General features: G+C 36.8%; 1 protein-coding gene across 1 annotated transcript in view; it reads left to right on the top strand.

Annotated features, from left to right (window-relative positions):
* LOC126820992 (uncharacterized) overlaps positions 1–24,556 on the top strand; it is a 33,022-nt gene extending 8,466 nt beyond the window's left edge. The window contains exons 2-4 of the mRNA XM_050549237.1: positions 12,991–13,168; positions 22,747–22,935; positions 24,300–24,556. Of these exons, the coding sequence (XP_050405194.1) occupies positions 12,994–13,168; positions 22,747–22,935; positions 24,300–24,394 (459 nt within the window). The 5' untranslated portion in view covers positions 12,991–12,993 and the 3' untranslated portion in view covers positions 24,395–24,556. The remainder of the gene's footprint in view (positions 1–12,990; positions 13,169–22,746; positions 22,936–24,299) is intronic.
* Positions 24,557–25,276: the final 720 nt, after the last annotated feature.

The raw sequence follows: 25,276 nt of genomic DNA, 5'->3' as shown, positions 1-25,276 counted from the left end.
AAATATCAGTTAATACTTCCATGTCCCTGTAGACCACTTGACGGTCTATCCAGTTTCTCACAGCTTTTATAAGGCAAAGTCCCATTTCTTAAATGGCTATAACTCTACATTATCTGAACAATGAAGCAATATTACATTTATCATCTCTGTGTTAGCATACATTATTCTTATCTGACCAGTTTAGTTGGCGCTGTTTTGTCAAATATTCCAATTGTATTTTTGATATTTCATTTATCAGTTTTTGATTTAAAAAAAAAATCTTGACATCAATGGAACAATAATGCAAATATTGTATGGAAAGAAGTGTAATCACGTACAAGATTGCCACAAACCCACAAATCGAGGTAATAATGATAGGACGTCATTGGTAATAACAGTGAAAGAGTGTACATGATTAGCCCAGCGCGAAACCACCGCCATTTTGATGTTTGATTTTACCAGTTTTTCAGATTTAAAAAAATAATCTTAACATCAATGAAACGATAATGCAAATATTGTATGGAATGAAGAGGAAACTACCTACAAGAAGGTCACAACCCACAAATCGGGGTAATATTGATAGGGCGTCCTTATGCTAGGTTACCACTACCACGATTCGCTCTACGATTGAAATCGTGGGATAATCGTGGGGATCCTATCAGGTCGTATCATATATTGAGGTCTGATCGTATCCGAAAGTATATGCACGTACTAGATCGTGGACTCATTAGGGACAATCCTGTCGTAACGCATCGCACGACAGTGGGAACCTAGCATTAGTAATAATAGTGAAAGAGGGTGCATGATTAGCCCAGCGCGCAACAACCGTCGCGAATAAAATAAAATCACACGCATTGAATTTCTTGAAAATAATTGTCAATGAAAATATCTTCGACAGGTTTTAATAATTTCTAGGTAGCGACCATTGCAACAATTTAGCATGCTATGTGGATAGTTCCTTAATATGTAACTCATCGTAGTAGATGAAAACCAAATAACCACTAAATTTAGTGGACGGGTGTCAACGGAGCAAAATCAGATTCGTAAGAATATACAGAAATAAGCCCAGAAACAATACCAATAGGACGCTGTTTTCATTATCGGTAGATTCATATCTCCAGTTTGTCAAGAAACCAAATAACCACTATATTTAACTTATAATCCTTTAGTGGCATTTAGCAATTGGAAACATAACAAAACTGACACAGTTATATGGGACAACAATCACTGGTTTATTATGTTTAGGAGCAGAACAGTAGGACGTTAAACCCCATTTCATTTCATTTCATAAATAAAACGATATAGTCATCATTATCTCACTCAAAATCGCCAGTATAATAAAACGATAATGTCAGACTGTGCACGAGGTAGGGTATACTTACCCTTTCTAGAATATATATGACTAAAAGAATGCCCGGCTTCGCTCGGGGTGATAACCCCGAAACCGGAAGTGGTAGACTAACGCCACCTGGCCTATGTTACTCCCCGGTCCGGGCTACCCCTATACCCCAAATTTCAGACTCGGGGCAGACCTAGTGTAGCCGCCAACCCCGAACAGACAGACAAACGACAGTCACAAATATTAGTATAGATACTACTTCTCAGCTGACTTTACAAACTAAAATATCGTACTTTGGTATGTATAGACAGGATCATGTTATGCATTTTTTTATTATGGTTTAACGTCCGCTTCAACCGATGGTGGTATCGCAGACAAGTCGTCTTTTATTATGCTTAGCGGACGCGAATGAGTCTTTCCTGTAGGAAGAAACAAGAGGACCCGGAGTAAACTCACGAGGTTGATGAAAAGACGTTCTTATCTCCAAGCCACATACGTTCATATCAGGGATAGAAAAAACGACCGCAAGCCAAGGTGACCTGTCAGCTAGAGCTGGAAGCACGAAATTCTAGACCACTAGGCCATCCCAACCACCGACTCATGCATAATAACTGTAGGATTAAGCATCCTTTGCTTCGGTTTTGACATCTGTGTCTATATATACTCCATTCACTGTAAGTAGTAAAAAAGCCGGGTTAGTTTTTCTTTTAGACATCCTGATACCGTTTCTAAATAAATATAATTAAAAACTATAATTAAAGTAATTGTTTCCGCATTTACAAAGATATGATCCATTGAAAATATGCCAAGAATCCCCACCCCACCCTTCGGTCGTTTTTAACGGGATATTGTCGATGCAAACCATTATCGCCTACAGTATACGCCAAAATCCTTTGATATGAATATATATTTTTAATACCACCGATATTTTGATGTTATTTTTTCAATTAAATGTTACATAATAAAGTTGAAAACATTTTAAGCCGTGAAAAAGTAGATAGTTGTCCTTCCTTGCATTACAATAAATGATACACTGAAACTTTCCAGCTCTACTGTAATTTATTTTGGAGGTAGCAGCGGTGGCTCAGTGAGTAAGACACTGGCTCATTAACCTAGAGGTCCCGTCTTCCAACCCGAAGTGGGCATAAAAAGTTTATGGGGATTTTCCGGCGTGGTAAAGACCGGGGTCGGCAAGGGATAACACATAGTTGTTCGGATGGGAAGAAAAAACGAGTCCGAGCTTACTCATGGACCTGCACGGGAAAGGACAAGGTATAGTCGTTCGGGTGGGTGAAGAAAAAACGAAGTTCCGGGTACTCATTGACGTGCTCGTATAAGATCGCTTGGCAGTTATACACGAAATAAGAGAAGGCGATAGTGCCGCTGTCCGAGCTAAATGTACCTAATATCACACTGTATAGCGTATTCCCGTCTTCATTAGCCCAGTCGGTGCAGAACAATAGGACGTTAACCCCAATTTCATTTCACTTCATTTCTTGATTCCGATAGAACTATTTTACAATAATGTTATCACTTTCCTTTTGTTCGCGTATCTCTGGTAATAGTCTTCATTTTTATACGTCCACATTCATAATGTGAACGTATTATGCCGTCGCCCCTGTCTGTGTGTGTGTGTGTGTGTATGTATGTATGTGTGTGTGTGTGTGTGTGTGTGTGTGTGTGTGTGTGTGTCTGTGGTTCGCCTACAGGGCGCAATTCTTCATGGATTTTCTTCAAACTTGGTATACTTATTCCTTATACCCCAAGGAAGATCCCTATTGTTTTTGGTGCATGCCCGACCCCCCGGGGCAGAGCCACGCCCATTTCTAGTATTTGTTTGTTTGTCGTCTACAGGCCACATTTCTTAACTAATAATCTTGAAACTTTGCATACACATTCTTTGTACCCTAAGGAACATCCCTATCGTTTGGGGTGCATGCCCAACCCCCAGGGGCAGAGCCACGCCCATTTTCTTTTCGTGTGTCTTTGTGTCGCCTACAGGGCGCAATTCTTACTGGATTTTCTTCAAACTTGGTATACTTATTCCTTATACCCCAAGGAAGATCCCTATTGTTTTTGGTGCATGCCTGACCCTCAGTGGCAGAACCACGCCCATTTCTTGTATTTATTTGTTTGTCATCTACAGACCACATTTCTTAACGTATCACCTTGAAACTTTGCATACTTATTCCTTCTATCCTAAGAAACATCCCTATTGTTTGTGGTGAATACCCAACCCCCAGGGGCAGAGCCATGCCCATTTTCTTTTTGTGTGTCTGTATGTCACTTACAGCCTGCAATGTTCAATCGATCATCTTGAAACCTTTTTTATACTTATTCCTTATACCCTAAGCCTGACCTCTATTATTTTTGATGCATGCCCGACCACCTGGGAGAGCCATGACAAATGGTTGTGTGCTTTTTGTGTCGCCTACAGACCGCAACCCCCAGGGGCAGAGCCACACCCATTTTTTCTTTGTGTCTCTGTGAGTTGCCTACAGGCCACGACTCTTAATGGATTGTCTTTGAACTTAGCATATGTATTCCTTAAGGACGACAACTGCATGTCCCGGCCCCCAGTGGCAGAGCCACGCCCAATTTTTGCCTTTAGCACCCGAAGGCCACAATTCTGAATGGATTATCTTGGAACTTGGTATACTTATTCCTTATACCCTAAGGACGGCAACTATTGATGTTGTCATTTCAGTAACAGGGTGGTACCTATTTATATTGTTCCATATCCAACCCCCAGGGGCAGAGCCACACTCATTTTTTGTATTTATCGTCTACAGGCTGCAATTCTGAATGGATCATCTTGGAACTTAAAGCTTAAAGACAGCAACTATTTATTTTGATGCTTCCCCCGACCTCCTGGGGCAGTGTGACACCCACTTTTTTGTTAGCATTTTGTCTGTAAAATTGGCAAAACAAACCCAACGCCTAGCCTTCTTTGCCTCTTATCATATTACAGCCATTTATATTTCATTCTCTTCATTTTAAAAAAGTACCATATCAATCAAAGCTGGAATGTGGACGTATATTGCTGCGTTAGCGATGCTCTCGTTATTTGAAATATAAATGTTGAATGCGGTTTGTATTTATGTTCAAAAAGAGTTATTTATAAACATATTACCACCCTGCAATCGTGCACATATTGCTGATAATGAAATCAGATCTTATTGCATTTGATGGCGCAATAGAATCATAATGATAACGAAGAAAAGGTACTATCAAGGTAACGTAAAAAGACAAAACGTTTGCGTGGACCGAGCTCAACCACGTCTATTAATTTTTATAGCAATCATTAAACTAACAAACTTGACGGGATCTATCGATTAATACATCTGTCGATGACTTTTGTGATCTATTAATTATGAATACTCTTAATATAACATATTCTAGAAATATAGATATGAAGTTTCGTGCTCGGACATTCTTTTGTGATCTATTAATTATGAATACTCTTAAAACGTATTTTAGAAATATAGATATGAAATTTCATGCCCGGGCATTCTTTTGCTAGAAATGAAAATATATGATACAATTTAATTTTACAGTGTAGTGGGCGTTTATTGTCACTTCCAGTCTCCTTTTTCATTTCAGTTTTGTAAAGTTTTTTTTCTTGTCATCAGATTTCCAATATTGTACTCTGTGACATTTCACCTTGAGTGAATATAGCCAACTACTTTATTCCCAATGCTGATTAAAGAATTTGTATATAAAACAAAATTCTGGTCTGATTTCCCCGAAGAAAATAGTGTTAATGAAAAATCAAAATATCGCTTTGTTCATAGTGCAATTATTGAGCGAAATACCTAAATACTTATTGAAGCAAGGTAGGTGATTTTTTATGTTAGAAAATGCATACGAAGTAGTTTTAAGATTCTGGATCATGGCAAATGTGGAATAAACTCGCTGATTCTCAGTGCAAAAGAATGTGGCGAATTGTGGTGAGTTTCATCTTCATTAAAATTATGTCTGTCTCAAACACACCGATGACGATACGTTTCATTCATTTCTTTAAAAATACCGGATCTAATTTAACACACCGGCCAAATGCTATAACTTTGGCAAATAATTATTTAGACATGAAGTATATCAGTGTGGAGGAAGCCGAAAGAAAGAGATCGTGCTAGCTTTTCTTGTATGGATAGCCGTACGTATCAAAATGTGTTTTATACAAAACAATATAATTTGTCGGATGTATCATGCAATAATGTTTTGGATAGAGCCAATTAATCGCATTAAATAACAAAGTAAAAATGTGCTCCAATGTAGGAGATGAAGCCTTATCATTTTGTTCACGTTGCTTACGAGGACTAAATAAGTCTGGCGACGGATCAACATTTCAATACGGCCCACTAAATTTATTGGAAATCGGTAACAATACTGAATTCACTTCAACAATCTGACGTTCAGGAAAAAAAAAACGTCTACCATATGACTTATGTACGCAATTTGAAGAATATTGTAATTCAATCATAAGTTTTCTTTTATACAAATCTCAAGACAATTATGTAAGATTCAGATTCTGGATGATGGCACATTTGCACCCTTGGGGAAATTTAAATTTTCTAGTTATTTAGTTAGGTGAAATTCTTTACAGCCTACTCTTATTTTGAATTCCAACTGGCAATGGTTATTTTATGTCACACCAATGAGTACACAGGACCTCGGTTCTTCTGCCCATTCGAACGATTGGACGCTGTTCCGTTCTGCACCACTGACTATAAGGGAAACCACGCCCGAAAATCCGAGGAACTGGGTCAAAACTGGGATTAAACCCGAGACCTCCAGGTTAGAGAGTCAGCACATTATTCATCTGAGCCACCGCGGCTCCCCACAATCTAATTAAGACGGGATTTTATTTTTCGTTCCGTTCGTGCCGTCGATCACTCCTCTAAATAGAATAAACCGAAAAGTATTAGACTAGCATAAGAGAAAAGACCCACCGGCCTTATATCATGCGCCCTATAAAAGAGAATATGGACAATATGCCAACATTCACACAGCTTGGGCGTACGGCAATAAGGATCGAATAAGCTGTATATTTGCAGCTCCCCAGAGAGCAATACATATGGTCATAGGAAATCCTTGGTAGAGATTTATCGTCTGCGAGTGGTGATTATAGTGATCTGACAGTAAGCTTGTAGGTGGCGCTGATTACCTCTCATCCACATATGAAGTAGTAATTGATGGGTTATGACCTGGACTCAAGTAGACAAAAAACAGAATAACCTAATTGGATTAATATACATTGAGTAGAATGTAGTGCAAGCTTAGCTCTGTATAACTGCTTGTAAGCCGCATGCACACATTGTTCATTCTGTCTTTATACCCCTTCAACATATTATATTAAGAAAAGTTGATATAACTTTTGCCATGCAAAGACACTCCACGTCATGTTTCACTAAAGACATGAGCTATTTCTTTTATTAAAAGTGTAGACGTATTTGTGTTGTCTTATTTCTCAAAGGACCTTGGGTACTTTGTATTCTTTCTCATAACCGATCAATCTGCCTATTACAGGTGTTTATTTCTAGCTTCAAATTTTATACAAATTATTAATCAGACATTTATAATCAACTCCCACGACCATCAGATGGCCGTTGTATTGAATAGATTAGAACACCCATACCATTTAATAATTTAACGTTAACATGAATAATCGAGACTTTGTTTATTATCGCAGTAATGATACTTGGCAATCCAGACTATCTTGTCTAAATTTTAAACGCCTATAACTTCGCTCAGAATAAAGTAATTTGGCTGAAATTTTGAAATATGCATTTTTCATTCTAGCAAGGACAGCCAGCTCTTTATCTATATATTACATAATGCATTTTTAAATAGCTTAGAAAAAGTCGTCTCTAACAAATATACTTGGGTTAAGCGGTGTCTATTTGAACTATTTGAAACGTATCTTACATCGTCCAAATCTTCCGATGCATCAACAGGTCCACATTATTTTTCAGACAAATTTGCATCTTACGTAGGTCTATATAACAGTATGAAATTAAGAAACATAGTACACAATTTCCGGATGATTCTTGTGACTTGTTGAAGGAACGCGCTTGGTATTTCTTGATCGACTGGTTAGCGGTTGTGAGAACAGTGAGATACTTACATGTATGCAACAGATTTACGATTAAACTGTGGTAACGGGTTGCAGAGAATAATACAAGGATTTATTTAGGCTTCGATGTTTATGGTAAATGGACAGCGATAGCGGCAAATACAAGCTGCGATGGACTCTCTCGCAATAAAGTCAAGTGACAAACTTGCTTAAAATAGATTTTTACGGTTTAGGTAGTTTCTTGGGATTCAAATGTTTTGAGTGCCGATTGAAGCAAACTTTTGGTAGTTTCTTGGGATTCAAATGTTTTGAGAGGGGTTTGAAGCAAACTTTTCATAGATAAATTAGTTTGAATGTTTTTAGTCCAATTATATCAGCAAATCACAGTTTGTCCGTGATAAGACATCTTTAGCCAAATGAGACAATTTTATTTGTATATGAACAGCACACCTCACATATTGAATGTTGCATGTAATTAAAATCGCCAACAACATGGAGTTGGATCTTGTAATTGTGGTTTCTTGTCAGTGGTGTCGCCTACGGGAATTCGGTGAAGAGTATCCAGAAACGCCACTAAACGAGCAAATTCTCCTTCCAGCACAAAAAAACCATATATATTCTTAAGAAACATTAGCCGTACTTTAAATTCATCAGTCATCACTATAGGCATACACATCCGTGTATTATTCGGCCCATCGTTGATGTAAAAAAGATATAATATTAAACTATGCTTATTGACGCCTGTGTAATTGTATTCCCTAGCGATCGCAAATCCATTATTAAAATGTCAATTCCAATGCCACTTCTAGACACCGGTTAACACCATTCGCACATACGATTATTAAATATAATAAATACTTCTTCAAATATAACAACCTTTTTGTGAAGTTTAATTCATCACGCGCACTCTTGCATGGTGAATACGTTTATGGTGTAAGATCCGACTCGTATTATTCATTTTTTTATGGATGCTATAAACCCCGTGCAACGGTTTACTTTCGATAAATTTGTACTTATAAATTTTGGCTGTCGCAAATTTTACGAAATTTTAGAATTAGAATAAAACTATGTGACATTCAACAGTTATCTATAATGTCTTATTTCTAACTTACTTTTAGAATTAATTAACGGTGTATCCGCCAGTTGGTAAATAGAATCGATTTGACGTGATGTGACAATACAGTTCAATCGAGCATGTTCAGATTAGATTGTGCAAAATTAGAAACAAATCTGTTAAGCTATCGCGGATTTCAATTTACGTAGCGTGCGTACTTTTTATTAATGTTCAGAGAATTAAACGCACGGATGTGAAAATTGCATAGTAATCGAATTTTGTCGTGTAATAGAGAGGCACATCTTCTTCCGAAAATAAATAGGGCTCTACGTGTTATCATTCTGAAAAAACTATCAGAATTTTTGACTGCTCTAATATAAATGACACCATTTAAATTGTAATATTTATTCGGTGCAATTATAAAATATATTCCACAACATTGCTTTATTCTTCCTTTATTATGCAATCTAACAAATTTAGTAAAATAGGTCGAAAGTGTGGTTGACTCCTGGACGCTGAACCCCGTTACCACGCCAACGTTGGAAAGTTTGTATCTCAAAATCAGTCAAGCAAAAAGGTATCTCATAAGATCTGACATTTACAATACACATTAAAAACAGACTTGCTGTTATGGTGAACAAATTAAAATAGTCAAAGTTTCACATTTGATGCAGTAGTGCGTGAAATCGGTACCCCTGCTATTCGTTTAATGTGACGTGACATTCACAATTTAGCTCCGAAAACACGATTACAAAATTGATCACTGTGCTGTAAATTAATGACGGAATGTGCGTTAGCGCACCTTTGGTGTTAACCTGTAAAAATATTTTAAATACCTTTTAGGGATTTCCATCAAACTGAAATAATTCTATTTTCTATTAATGGCCGTGACAGTTAGCTTTTGCTTGTTTATTTGTTGGTGAAATGGCTTTGTTAATTAGTAACAAACTACTAGTTATACAGTCCTAAGACCATCTAGAAAAAAGAGCTAAATTTTGGATGTTTGGGTTTGGCCCGGTTCACTGATTTTTAATTGCCTGGAATGCTAATCTAAACAATATGTCCAGCCTGAGTGGCATTATTGCTGATATAAATAGTCCAGTTAGATAAGTGTTGATAGCTATAAACCTGCCATTGTGAGTATCAAATGACAACATTTTAATTTCTAAAATAAAAAGCTCTTTTTTATATAAATCATATTTATTATCGATGATGAGGTTGATAGATAACAACTTAACACTATTATATACAAATTACTCAATATGACACTTGAAGAATAGCCTAAAAGTATGTAATACAAGGTTGTGGTCTCTTTAGAGGTAAATTTAATATCTGATTGACTTGAAATTAATATCCGTGTTTACAAAGAATCCTATTGATTTTCACCAAATTCCGATAATTACTGCCAGAGTTACATATATCGCCCTTTATCACTTTGAAAAATCTGGTGGACGCTCTAGGGGCTAAAGTTAATATCCGATTGACTTTAAATATATACACAGTCTTTAAGGTCATCAGACGAAGAAGCCTGTTGATTTTCAACGATTTCTGATAATGACTGCCAGATAGTTATCAACTGATTAGATATTACATCTCATTAAATAAGCATATTATTACCGGTACTTTATGTAATATTTGAATCCATTTTTATACGCTGACATTTTCATGTGGACGTATATTGTCGTCGGCTCTGTCCGGACGTCCACAATTGTTTGTGAACACTCTACAGGACACAAATTTTATCCAATTTCAATGAAACTTGAAATATAGGTTAATCCCCCTAAGATCTCGGTTCCTTTCGATATTGGCATGTATCGGACTGTAACTTCATGGATTATGGCCCCCGATTGTACGAAATATTACGTTTTGAGCTCGTGAACAGTGTAGAGGTCATAATTTTTAGCCGATTTGGTTTAAATTTGAAATTTATGTTTGTATACCCTGGCTAAAACAAGATGCTACATCTAATTAAATAAGCTAATTATTACTTTATGTAATATTTGAATCAATTTTATTTTCATGATACAATTATTGTATTAAATTGTTATTAAATTTGTTTATTTCTACATTCAATTTGATTATTTTCTTTTATTCTCTTATTCAATTTTAATTTTAATTTCAATTGAAAATCCCACAGAACCTGATCTCCAAATCATCTAGCTTTTATATTCTAAATATAGAGCAGTGTAATATGACACTTATACACTGCACCATCTAAATAGATAATAATTGGGCGACAATTTATTATCTTTGAGAAGTTGATGACAGGATTCTCTTCAACAAACTTCCATTATCTTTGAGGTCAAATTCCTAAACATGAAGAAATCAGGCTGATTTCTAGTTGGTCTTAAGAGTGTATAGCGGAGTGGAGCGTTGGCTTGAGTCTGTATTGCCAAATCCAAACGATAGGCCTACTACCGATTGACAAGGAAAGTTTTGCATTCACATCTGTTTACATTTTACGCGTGTGAAGACAATACCCCGTACTCAGTAACGACGTCGGACAACTGTAAACGGAGGATTAGAACCTTGATAGTAAAATGCCCTTACCAAGACATTTATCTTAAGGCACCTCATATGAAATGTCCGTCTCAATACCTTAAAATCTTAATGTGATTGGATATTGTTGCCAATTTGTTTGTAATTAGCATGGTACCTATTTTACTAGGTTGTTCAGCTCCATCGTTTGTAATGATGACTGCCATAGTTACTTTCAATGATCTCCCATTCCTTGGGAGAAGTTTGGGGGTCATCTAACCTTTTTAAATATCTACAGATTTTAAACGCTTTTCGAGTTCACTAATATATTCTCAACATTATGTTAGTCCCCAAATGACCTAGGTTATGTCTCTGTCATTTGGGTATTTTTAATAATTTAATATAGGAAGATTGAGTCAAGAAAATAACGCGTTTCGAATAATGTATATAAGTTATTTAAGGAGTTACAAATATCCCGTTAACACGATAGAAGCCAGGCTTATCATGAGATGTGTTAAAATGTTGTTTTTTGTAGTTTTTGTACTGATTACAATAAGAACTCGTTTGATTTCAGGATCTTCGTCTTGCCATTGAATATAGATACAACTGATTTAGTGAAATTTGAAATGACACTAAAGCCGGCGATTTTCATTTGAATTTGTCAAACAATATCTATTTTTTTTTTACGAGTTAGTCTGGGATAACTGTCTCCTGATTCATTATTTAACATTTAATCAAGAAAACAAAAGCAAAATATCGACGGTATTTAATCGCAAGGTTTGGATTCAATCGGATTTTAAAAAAAGCCCATTAAAGTTCCTTTGTTCGTCGTTAGTGCGACTTAAATCAGATGCCACTGGGTGCGATCTTGGGGGAAACTAAGCATAAACGCCTGTCGTTTTTCAGAGGCTAATCCAGCATAGGATGGCAATAAGAATCGTGGTGTATATCTCCTTGGTTAAAGGCGCAACCGTTGTGCCCATGAAAAGACTATCCACGAAACTAATTGATAACATATTCATCTGAACCATTTACAGATAATTAGGATCTTAATTTTATGTGATGTCGGTGGTTAAGAAAGTATACATTGTTCCCGAATAACCGGCTAGCGTAAATGTTCAGTTTATCAGTAATTCTGAGGATAGTCATGTTTGTCGTGGATTTTTTTTTTTTTTTTTTTTTTTACAATAAAATGATTTTGTAGCGAACCCCATACAGTAATATTCGATATGGCCCCATCTATTAGCCATCCCCAATAAACAATTTCCGGTAGCAGGCGACATATTGTCAGGTGATTTTTGAATCCGGTTCCAACGAGTTCCAGTGTATTTAAAATGTTGACGCTAGTGACTTTACCAAAGGTGATAGCAATGATGTTGTGCACCAACCGGTTTGAAGAAGACGTGTAAACGCACACATTGCACTAAAAGCATGTCTATAGGATTAACCTGGCGACAGTGGGCGTTGTGCTTATATTATTCTACTTTTCGGAGTTGTTTGAAACAATGATTAAAATGACTTATTATTTACAAAGGAAAACAATATAAACGAACAAGCCCCTTTTTAATGACACTTCACTTACGATTTAATTCATTAACTGGCTTCAGTAGAAATCTCATCTAGACATTTCTGGAACAAGAGAGAAGTAAGAAGTTGAAAGTAAAGACAGGATATTTACACCGTGGTCAAAATCGTTCAATAATATTGACAAAAAATGATTTATATTACAGGTATCTGATCCAGTGTGTAAAGTCGTTATACAATATTGCCATCCATTAATATCGTATTTTCTATCAAATCAAAAGAAATTATTACGCACTGAACAGATCCGAGACGATAACGGATAAGGAGTCTTTCCTTCAATTTGTCACAAACCACTCAAAATCATTTTACATTCCTTATTTGGTGTTGTGGGCGGTTGGGCTGTATTAACCCTATAATGCTTTATAATACCCGCCTTGTGTATTTACATGCGTGGGAAATGAACAGTTCTGGTAATCGATCAAATTGACTTCTATTTTAGACCACTTCTGATTTGATTTCGTCTTATTTCTTATTTCACAGGGTATGCAGGAAAGGGTGAAGTCGCAAAGAGCTCCGCTGTATCTGTTTTTACTGACATTTTTGTTAGCCCTTAGCACGGCATCGACGTTATGTGAAAATCGGTGTGAAAGGGCAAACCCACGACTCCGTACTTTAAAAATTCTGTGGAACCGTTCTTTGAGAAGAATGACAGGTTCAGGTAGGTAGTATTTACTTTTCAATCATATACATCAAATATATCAGCAACGGTCTTTGGGTTTCTGTTTTCATTTTAACTTTATAGGTTTAAAACTGACGTTCATGTTGGTTACCTGTGAGCAGAGCTCAAACTGGCTTTCAATATCCCCCCCCCCCAAACAGTTCATATTTTTTCCCGCCAAGTGGAATATCATGTAACAATTTTATTTCTCATGTTGGCCTGTTATAAAACAATTACCCGTGTATACAAGATACAACAACTTATCCGTCTTCATTAGCCCAGGTTAGGAGCAGAACAGTAGGACGTTAAACTCCATTTCATTTCATTTCATTTACAACAACTTATAAATCCTACTTTGCATAATACATTACACCAGTTCTGAGGTGCTGTACTAAGATCAGATTTTATTTTTGGTGACTGTTGCTGATTTTAGTCTTTTCGCATACCCTTTTGAACAATATATTTTCAGTGGAATGAATTCTTTCATTGTACTCTTTTATTAAAATGAATAGATTCAATTTATCTAATTTGGCAAATTCTACAAGTTGTAATAGAATTTGTAGGTATCATGTCCTTGTAAACGGTTCTCCTTGGTCACCAACGCCATCCTTATCAAATTTTGTATCTAAATGTTTCGTGAAATTTATAGATTAGTAAAACCTTTAGTATTTTTGCCATTGATAAAGATATGGATTCGATACGTTTAAATTTAATGTACTGGTGTTGAAACAGAACTCAAATAGCAAATACTTTTATCACCTGCTTCATTAGTCTTATAATGCAATATAACGTGTACGTGCACTCAATTTATACCAAAACAGCACATAATCTGTGTCTTTTGTTTATTGTAATCATAAATTGATAAAACCAACAATTTCATACAAGTAATCCTGTATGTCACATTTATAATATTTTACAAACCAATTGTAAATTAATAATACAACAATGCAATGTCTTTTATAAAGGAACAAGTCATTTATACCCAATATGATTAAACCCAGTTTTGAATTGTTTTTTCCCTTTCTTTCGTTTTATGCTCCTTAAACGCCACGGTGGCTCAGTGATTAAAGCGATGTCTCTGTAAGGTGGAGGTCCCGTGTTCCATCTCGGTGTTGGGAACTAAAAGTTTCTCGGTATTTACCTGGGCGGCTCCGCCTTGTCAGTGATGCAGGCTTGGAAGGAGGCGGGGGCGGACTAGGACAGTGGCTAAGCGTTCAGATGGGAAGAAAAACCGAGGTTCCGTGTAAAAGAACCCTTGGCAGTTAAATAAATTACCTATGCACAATCTCTTTCATAGCACACTGTTTGGCATATGCCCTTCTTGATTATCCCGCCCGTCTTTATTAGCCCAGCCGGCACAGAAAAGTACGGCGTTTACCCCCATTTGATGTTTTTCCCGGTAGGTGCAGAAAAGTAGGACGTTAACCCCATTTCATTTATTCATTGGTTTTATGTTCTATATTCTATTTGACATATGACAAGCTTTGTCATTGTTTTGTGTATTGTCAACGGAAAAGGGTCTCTCCCAATAACGTCAAAACATCCTCCACTGCTCTATTTGTAAACTCGCTGAAGTCTGGTGCATAACATGACGCGCGTTGATGTAAACCCCTTTGAACACATTTGAAGAAGCATAAAGACGAACCGAAATAAAACTATTAATTAGGATTTATAGCTATAGTCATGTTTCTGGTGAATATCCTGGATAATGTCCCCTGGGTTTCAGAACGGGGTGTTTTTTCTTCAGTCGTTAAACAGGCATTATGCAAGAGCTAAATCTGCATATTGCATGTCTTTTTTTCGCCTTAAATGTTATATACATTATTAATTAGACATTAATAAATTAATTAACTTACCAAGATCATAATCAACGCTCAATGCCACCCTATTCTCTAGATTTTCAACAGATTTAAATACGATTTGCGGTTAATGATTTAATTTCAAAATGAATAATGGGGACTTTGTTTATTATCTTAACAGGGGTAGAAATGACAATCGAGGAGACATTTTTTTGTAACGGCGAAAACTCGACTGAAAATTTGACAGAAAATTTCAACATATTCAATTTTCATTATCAATTTTATCTGCTCTTTATCTAATCTTACATAATACCCCTTTAAGATAACATTACGTAAATCGGGGTTCCTTGCGGGGATCGAACATGTACGCTTAAACTCCATACTATTGGGCGCGCATGGGACGTTAAACTAAAGACCAACAGTGTCATATATGTGAACCATCCCGAGCTATTATCGCTAACTCCAACCGTTATAATTAATTATAATAACAGATACTGTAAATGTTGGACAGTATCTGGTATAGACGTTGAATGACAATATTTTATATCTTATACCAATCTCCATATTAACAATGTCTGTAATTAAGCCATCTGTTTTACTTTAAGAAACCCAGAAAATCGTATACACAAGTTTTGGCAATTAGTATACTAGCGTTGGGTAGACGCCAAATACCTTTCTTTTGATATATATATACCAACAGAATTGTGCAGAAGGAAATGAACTTTTAAAAAAACGAAGAGGGGGTTGGGTAACCGAAATGTTAACGCGTGCACCTTGGATCAAGATCTATCATTGAGTCAAGTAGCGTGGATTCGATTCCACGCTTGTACGTGACAAGAAGTAAGATCGCTTGTTCAACCTCCTGAGTTTTCTCCAGTTCCTGCGGTTTCCTCCTACTGGTAAAGATATCTATACGAAAGCGAAATATTGAAATAAATTTGAACCATATGCTATTCCCGAAATCAGAAATTACCTAGTTTGTGTCCGTTTGGACAGTTCATTTGTCACAGAAATCAACTGTTTATGACCGCAAGCTCGTTCGAAACCGTGGACGTTGTTCAGGAAACGATACCAATCGTAAAACTTGCTCCCTTATCATACCATAGGACTACGTGGATATAATGATAATTATAACGAAACAGAAATATGTGTTGGCCCACAACCACATTGAATTGTTTATATGTAGAGACGAACACTGTAAGAATCAACCGGGAAGTTTGGTTAGATTTTATCAAGGAGCGCGTTAATAACGCGTTTGTCAATTGCAATGCAGTTTCAGGGTTTGGGTTTGGAGCTTCAAGTTTTAAATATACACGAAGGTCCAACGAATTGGCCACAAATTTATTTAACCTTTAGATACACCCGTAACCACTGTTGCTGATAAATATCGTATATTGAAAATCGCTTTAAATTTTCGATTCATTAAAACACAGACCATCGTCATGAAATGCATCTGCTTTATATATTGAGTATTTTACAATAAATTACCCCACCCCCGCTTCACCCACAGCCCCTTCTCAATACCACTTCGGCTTTAAGCGACTCTTTTTCACCCCCACCCCACCCCTTCAAAAAGGACAAAATATGTGATATGGTAAAAAAGTTATGTTCTGTTCCGAAACCGAAATCTATTTATTATTAGCCTGTTTTGCATCCCCTCTCTAAAAAGAAACAACAATCTTTGATAATTTGTGCTCATTTCATTTATTGAATGGTGGTGCAATTACAAAACTACTGGTTAATAAAACTGCATTTGAAATGCCCGCATCTTTAGAAAGTTGGTAAATGATACTTGTTTATAAATGTACTAAATTGGCAGCATATTCTGTATAGAGTATAGGCTTAATGGCATTCATTTCTGATAAAAAAAAAAAGAAAGCAACTTAAAAGAAGTTGGATATTTCTTCCAATTTATAAGGGAAAAGGGGTGCATTTGTTTGTACCTGTAGAGAAGAAAAATTGCGAATATTGATTAGATTGGTAATTTTACATTCTTCTTAGAATTCGTATAGGCCTGGTCGGTATCTTGATTTATTTCAGTTATTTTATAAAATGTTCCAATATGTCAACGCTGGTATTTACAATATTCCAACCCAAGCCGTTATACCATAGAATCGTAATTGTCTTATCCCCACGATTAATTGTGTACTATTCTGGACTTGTGATTGACATAAAACCACTGTTCTTGCTAGGTTTGTTTCAGTTGTGCAATACCGTTTAATTTGGTGGCTATAAATGAAACTTGTCTAATACTGTAAAGTGGAAGTAAAGTGGAGATAAGTCTGACATTTCGACGCGCCATTTTGATAGCATTTGGCACGAACTAAAATTGGAAATCACACTCGTACAGAGATAATTATTACCGTCGTTACAAATCTAATCCTGTGATTACATATATAGGAAAATCCATTTAATAATGCCATGCCATTAATAGACGACGGATTAAAAAAACCACATGGCCCGCAGAAGCTGTAAATACTTAGAAGAAGCGTGTTTTTGGTTTCCGCCATTGACAATCCGATGAATTATGTTCTCATCACATAAGATTGTCAATGGAAATTATTGTCAATATGTGTTAGATGATTAAGCAAGCTTTACTCTATCGATAAGGGCTATCATAAAAGACATTACACGAATTCTCTTAATCCTGAGTTATCAATCTTTTTATTCAAATACATAAAGAAAAAAAAACACCAATCCAAATGACATTCCATTACCATTTCAGGTCACATTTTGGGGTTTTTTTTAATTGAAATGAAATGGGTTTTAACGTCCCACTTTTCTGCACCGACTGAGCCAGTTACTTAGTTGTTGAGTCCACGCGGCTCTCCACCCCCTTTTTATACGCCCACATTTTCATGTGGACGTATATTGTCGTCGCCCCTATCCGTCCGTCCGTCCACAATTTGTTTGTGGACCCTCTAGATAAAACACATAATACATGGCCTTCCTTAATTACCAAGTGTACGAAATATGTAGGCCTGATCTAATATAAGGACTGAGACTAGTAATTATTTCATGAATGTAGAAGAGCTATAAATAGACAATTTTTCGCTTAATTTATTTCTCCCCATTTTCTGCATTTTTTGAATTGACCTTTAGGTCTAGAATATGAAAAAATGGATCAAATTTGCAATTGCATAGTACTTTTAGGTAATATTGGTGATATTATAGCGGAGGGATAGAGTTTGTAAATTGCCTAGTTGCTGTGTAGAGCAATCATCGCGCCAAAAGTGAGATTTTAGCCCAAGTCAGCATCCAGTACTCCTAGCAAAAAGCTGTAGCCTGTGATGTTGCAGCCATTTAACATTGAAGTCAATCAGCAAATAATTGCTAGTCTGAGACCATAACTATATCATAGTACAAAAGTTATCCCGTGCACTTATTCTTATCTCATAATAGTCATAAAAATAGAACAAATGAACTAGAGACATATATACTGTTATCAGATAATTGACCACCAACAAGGCGGCTGATTCGGATTTTCACAGAACAGTTGTCACAATAAATCTATTAATTAGGCAAAAGTATGTTAAAGGGCGAATGGCAAAATTCTTTTGAACCGTAAAATAGACCAAATGGGTCCAAAAGCATATATTAATACAATATGACTGTATATACACAGTGATTTATTTAGAATTTTTTAAAACAATTATTGTAACTTTTAATCAAATACATTGGTGTCAACTACTTACTGTCATGGCTGCAAGTATGGTCATTTAGGCTGCAAGCCGCTTATTAGAATAGAATCATACCTACTCTTTAAGAACGCATGCATGCATTTGGATAGAAATATCGAAGTCACTGATTCTGACCAGCAAGTCGATAATAACCAGATCGTTCTTGCAAAACTTTTAACGTCGTGTTAACCTACGTATTTCAATTAACCGACAATATTGAATTATTAAGAATTTAATTCCATAATTGTCTGGAAATAAATTGTCATGGGAAAGGAATCACTCACACCAATTTCAATCTATGTATATATATTTGGTCATGCCTAAGGGTGATATATACATTGTTATAATTTTGTGTAATTTTACTCCCTTTAAAGTGTATACATTTAGGTGTGTTTTACCGGTATGAGTGCATATAAGCATGATTTGAATGGTCTAACAAACCGGTTGAAAATGATAAATGTGTACTGCTTACCTTGAAATAGTGTAGCGGGTGGGGGTATTTATGGGCATGGCTTGATTGGCTGTTACACTTTCTTACACTAACATACGGCCAATTCACGATTATGGCTGCTCTTTTTTTTAAATACAACTGCCAAGAGATCTTTTACGCACTCTACCCCAGGCCCGGTGTGAGCCGATATTGAAAAACTAAAACCAGCCAGATAAGTCAGACAGTGCACGACTTCACAACCTGTCTATTTATAGCAATGACACCCCCCCCCCCCGCACTCCCCATATAGAAGGTAAATTTGTATTGACGTTTTAGTCTACAATCGAAGAAGAGTGTTTAAATTTACATTATTTGCCAGGTATTAGTAAATGTATTTATGATTTTGAGGCGGAAATAAATAAACATGACACCACAGCCTATAGATTCCATTATCTACGCGTAGAAATAAATTCGTTAAGGTCAAACCTCTTCAATATTTTTATAAAATGATTTTGACATGTTGAGCTCATTGTGATTAGAATGATCAGTTTCTTGGCTGTAGGCATTCTGGTCGTCCTGTGGAGAAGTATGCAGCTAGAGCTATATTTAGTTTGCGAGCGATAGATACGTACGGGTCGTAGGTGGTGGCGTTCAATAAAATATGAAATTTCAGGTCAGAATTTCATGTGCGTCTTTGTGAAATGAAATGAAATGAAATGGGGTTTAACGTCCTATTGTTCTGCTCCGACTGGGCTAATGAAGACAGGCTTACGCCATACAGTGGACTATGACAGTGGTGCTACGGTCTACTCTTATATCGAATTCCAACTGTCAAGCAAATGTGTAAACGGGACCTCGGTTTCTCGGCCCATCCGAACAACTAGACAACAGTCCTTGCCAGGCCCTCCGCCCAGCACAACTGACAATTTGTACTTTGTACTTTGAGGCTGGCCACGCCGATAAACACAAAACACTATGCGAGGTTAGCCATGAGGCAAAGACATCTATTGATCTATCGATTGAACACATGTTTCGCCCATCACGTGTTCTGTGATTAATGACGTTTTATAAATCATGTAGCCTAGAGACTATTCACAATTTTAGCTGAATGGTCAAAATCTTTTTTTTTTCTCTTCGTTGACCGAAGAATATTAAATTTTTACCTATTTACTATTAATTTCTAGTTCCAATAATAATCTGTCTGCGAACTTTCTGTTGGCATTTGGGACGTGATTCTACAAATATTGAAGTGTATTGTACACACCGTACAAAGACCAATATTAAATACCCCGTTCGTCACTGTATTAAGCATCCTCTATTGAATTATTGAAGGCCTTCACACGCCTTTCATATCTAGTTAATGCTTAAAATGGATTTTTTTTTTAAAGATCGTCTTCGGTTATTTTGGTATATATGAGCTTTAAATATTGAGCTCTAAATACATAATTTTGATTAAGATTTTATATTTCTGGCCAATTCATACATACAAGATACCAAAACAATACTGTGTTGCCGAGGTTTTCTGATTTTTTCAGAGTGTAGTAGCCGTTCGGATGTGAACCAGTGGCAGACCCAGTTGACCCTCTCCCCCACCCTCTTAAATAACGTCTGAGAAAAAAAAATCACTTATTTTCAAATTTCATTCACTATATTGCCATTTAGTGAAGTGGTAACCGATAAAATTGAATGCTACATTCGGGTCCAGATATGCGCAACAAATAACAAGTCTCTCCTTGGGCGGAAGAAGACGCACCGCCCCCCCCCCCCCATCCACACACCTAATCTCATAGGTCCGCCACCTGTTTGAATGTACACATGCAGGGCACGTTAAGATTATCCGCCTGTTACAGTATACGTTCAAGAAAGTCAACGCCCAGCTTAAACGGAGCGGGTCCTAATGCTACGAAAAGATTATTTTATATCATTTTGAATGTCATTGCGAAACAAACAATTAAACGGTATGTGATACAAGAAGAAATTGCATAATATCTGATCAAAAAAAGAGACCTATTCAGTGGCCCATGCTTAAGCTGGGGTTTGGAATAAGTAGCCAGAAATATCTGCTTTCGAGAACAATTAGACTAAATATCACTCAGCTTCGTCTTGACGAACCATCCGACAAGTCCATATTAGTAATCATACCGAATTAATCTTACCAATCAATAATGATCTTGAACTTTTCACACTACTAATCTAAATGAAAAGGGATTAACGTCCTACTTTTCTGTGCCGACTGGGCTAATGAAAGCGAGCTTACGCCATATATAAAGTGTTATGTGGAACATTTTGTCCACCAGACAGTGGCGCTATGGCCTCCCCTTTCGTCGAATTCCACCTGTCAAAGGCTTTTTTTCAGTTTTACATGTACACCAACTTTTACACAACTAGGCACATCCCTTGTCAGCCCCAACCTACCCCCGTTTTGAACTACTGACAAGGGTAAACCACGCTGCAACATCCCGGGTAACTTTTTCGACCAACACCGGGATCGAACCCCGAACGTCCTGTTTAGTCAGTCAGTGCCTTACACACTGAGCTGTCGTCACTATTATGTGTTCGTTTACGTACGCGGGGTTGGATAGCCGAATGGTTAGCACGCGCGCGTTGTATCATACAGTCTGTCATTGAGTAAACTGGTGGGTTTCGATTACCCGGTTGTACGTGACAAGGAGTAGAGTCGCCCGTCCAACCTCATGGGTTTTCTACTGGTCCTCCGGTTTCCTCCCGCTGCTAAAACCCCTACGCGCAAGCGAATTATTGAAATAAAAATTAAACCATATGTTAGTCCCGAAATGACCTAATTTGTGTCGATTGGGCGTTAAACCCCAGTTCTCCCTCTCTCTCGTTTACGTGCACGCCAATGTATACAATTTTCCTCGGTTGTTCGTCCCACCCGAAGACCCTATGTAACACTATTTTAGTGATAACAGAATCAGTTTAGTAAATATATCATTTATTTACACTACAAAGTATAAAACAGCTACATGAATACAACAGGAACATAAATTAAACATCAACACGGTACATTAACATAGTATAATATGACTATATTTCAACCAATCAGCCCTGCTGCCTCGCTGAACTCAGACGAGCCCTTCGCCGGTCTCTACTTCCCTCTTCTTCCGCTCGTCTCTTGTCTACGTCTCTTCTCTCCCAACTTTCAGTAAACTCTTGGTTATATAACCCAACAATTAGGGAAAATGGAAAAGAGTAATGGCCATAATATATGGAATTGTCTATTTATCACGTCATGGTATGTATGATTAACTGGCCGATGCGTATTTCCTTTAACGTCATGCGGAGCTTGTACACAGATCATATGTAGCGTGTAAATGACAGATAGGATTAATTATAACATAGCCAATTTATGCCTAACAGAAGTATATACAGAGTTGAAAGGTCAATATCATATATTAATAAAAAAAAACCCAGCTGGGGTCAATAAGTTCTATGCACCTAAATTATCGTTCAATTCGATGAAAGTTATACACCACTTTGTCATACCTACGCGTTTATTTACCTCTCAACTGTGCCACTGGCAAAGGGAAAACAGACTAGAAAATCACTAGAAACTTTGTTGAACTAATCCAAATAACCCAATTACCAATTTAATGATCTAAATCAAGAAGCTTTAGGTTCCTTAACGTCAAGATTACGTTTTTATTTCAGATATATCATTTGATGAGTTTATAAAGTCTTTAATAACAGCCACAGATGATCGACCAATGATGGGGCCATTGAGAAATGATCTTCTCAGAATGATAGGAAGATATCGAGACTGTGCTGTAGCCTGTGAACATCAGTTTAGCAAACGTGGTGGTACAGAACAACATCTGGGCTCCCGATTATCACTTTTATGTGAGTATGTTTAACGGTTATATAATTAGTAAGGCTATGGCTATTGTTACGACGAGTCGTAAAAATAGTCCTCAGGTTTTTGTTACGACGATGCTTTCACGCCCTCCATCGGCGAAGTTAAAAACTGAATAGTCTTAAAAATAGTCCTACCCTAACCCTAACCCTTCCCATTTCTTAATTGTTGCCTTCAGTTCTGAAAACGTTGAAAATACTGCTCCTTTTCCAAAGCTGGTGTTGGGGAGATTGGCAGCCATTTTGGAATTCGTTCTAAACTTGGCGCAGACTACGGGTTACTATTATTGGGGTTTCCAACTGCCACAGAGTCTTTGACGTGATGCCAATAGTATACACGAGACTACTATAGACACATTTCATTGTAAGACCCCTCATTCTGCATCACTGACAAGAGTAAGCCAGACAGGAAAATCACGAGTTACTTTTTACCTTTATAAGCAAACTCCAAGACCGAGACATCCAGGTATTGGGCCACACATAGTGTCCGAGCTATAATCGCTTCTCTCTTTTTGTAATGTGAAGATTCAGAATAAAACGAAATCCCATACACCTACCTATGTCCCTGATTCAGTTTTCTGAACCAAGCTCTCGGGCTAAACTTTATTAGAAAGAAATGTAAATATAGCGCAAATGTCTAACAACTGAATTGGACCGACCCACGCATTATTTGATATTTAAGATAAAAACGCTGCGATCAAAGAACCAAGCAAAAGCGTCGCAGTTGTGATGATCGATGTTAAATAGAGTTATTCCCCATTTAATGCGATCTGGTAATCTGCTTAGGGCGTGTTGGATTGAACAGAATTTAAGTTTGAATCCTTTATTTACATTAATGTTTTACGTTTTAGTATTTTGATGTCTTAAATTCACTTCATAGAGTCAGGAATCAGAAAAAGGTCGAATTTTAATCGAATTCTATCTAGCATTCGGCATTCAAGGTTTGTCATTGGTGCGCGGTGGCCAACGTACCTTTTGTCGGAATTGCTTCAATCAAGCACATTGCTTGATGCGTTTGAGGTTCTCGGGTTTCAGTCCTGTAAGTATCGAATTGACAGACTTAGTATTGAGTGGCACAGAATTGTGACATGCCACAGTTATGCCCGTCCCGTGAAATAAGTCGCGCACGAGACATCTGTTCTTTGTTGAGCCCTTTTAACCCCGATGAACCTTCTCGGCCCAAACTGTGACAACCTGGTTTGTTTGCGAGCCAGCGATTTACTCAAGAAGCCGCCATGTATTTTTGCCATTTGGTAACCAGAACGGTACTTGGGGCACACATACATAAATACCCTGTTCCATGAACACTTTAATGAATATGATAAGATTGTTATATATTTTTTTTATTACAGGCGAAATGGTAACCAGAAATGGAATATCTACTTTATCTGAAACAGTGAAAGATTATTGTAGGCCTTATTCAGATTTTAGTGATACATCGTTCTGAACAACTTGTATCAACTCATATATTGTGCTGTTTTCTTGCACTAAGACAATTATTATATATCAAATATTAATAGGTGAATAATCAGTGAACTGCTGCTGTGGATAAATGAATACCATAAGAATTTAGAACTAATTATATATTTCAGTATTCCAAAATAAAGAGAATAGGACATGGGGGCTGGGGGGGGGGGGTTAATGCAGTCGACTTAATCACATATGAATCTTTGTTTAATTGGGGGGGGGGGGGTAGAATTAACAAAAATTAAGAATTCTTTTACTTAAAATATAAAAAACAAAATTTGAAAAAGAAACCATTCTTAAAATGTTTCAGAATCTAAGAAAAATAAGTTCATTTATCGTGATATAATTGTAAATGGTAATTCGCTGTCCTCGGAGAAGCTCTAACACCCCAACATCCTTTTGTTTTATTAGGGGGTACATATTGACCTAAGGATAAAAACCCTTCTTTATTTATTAAAGATTGAAGCAGTAGTTCAAATATAGATAATGTAAAATGAATATAATGAAGATTTCATTCAAAGTACTTTATTCTGACTGTTTGGAGACATAGCATAGATTGTTCTTTATCGTAGCAATGCCACTCGACACCCGAGACTTAGCCTCGATTTACCATTTTATATGGATGTTTAAATCCATTTAAATGTCGCCCATCCGATGGCCTAGGGTGTTGATTGTCTAAATAATAATTTATATAACATGTGAAGACAAATGAAAGCCCTGCAATAGGCAGATTTAGCTCTTATATAATGCATGTGTGTGTTACTTTCACCTACAAACCGAGTTAACCCTAAAATGCTGAACGTTATTGAAATAAGTTACCTGATTCGGAAGTGACAACACAATTTTGACGGTAGCTGTACAC

The sequence above is a fragment of the Patella vulgata genome, chromosome 5 (assembly GCF_932274485.2).
Source record: "Patella vulgata chromosome 5, xgPatVulg1.2, whole genome shotgun sequence".
NCBI lineage: Eukaryota > Metazoa > Mollusca > Gastropoda > Patellidae > Patella > Patella vulgata.
Note: the sequence above shows the minus strand (reverse complement) of the source record. Positions and strands in the feature narration are given on the sequence as shown.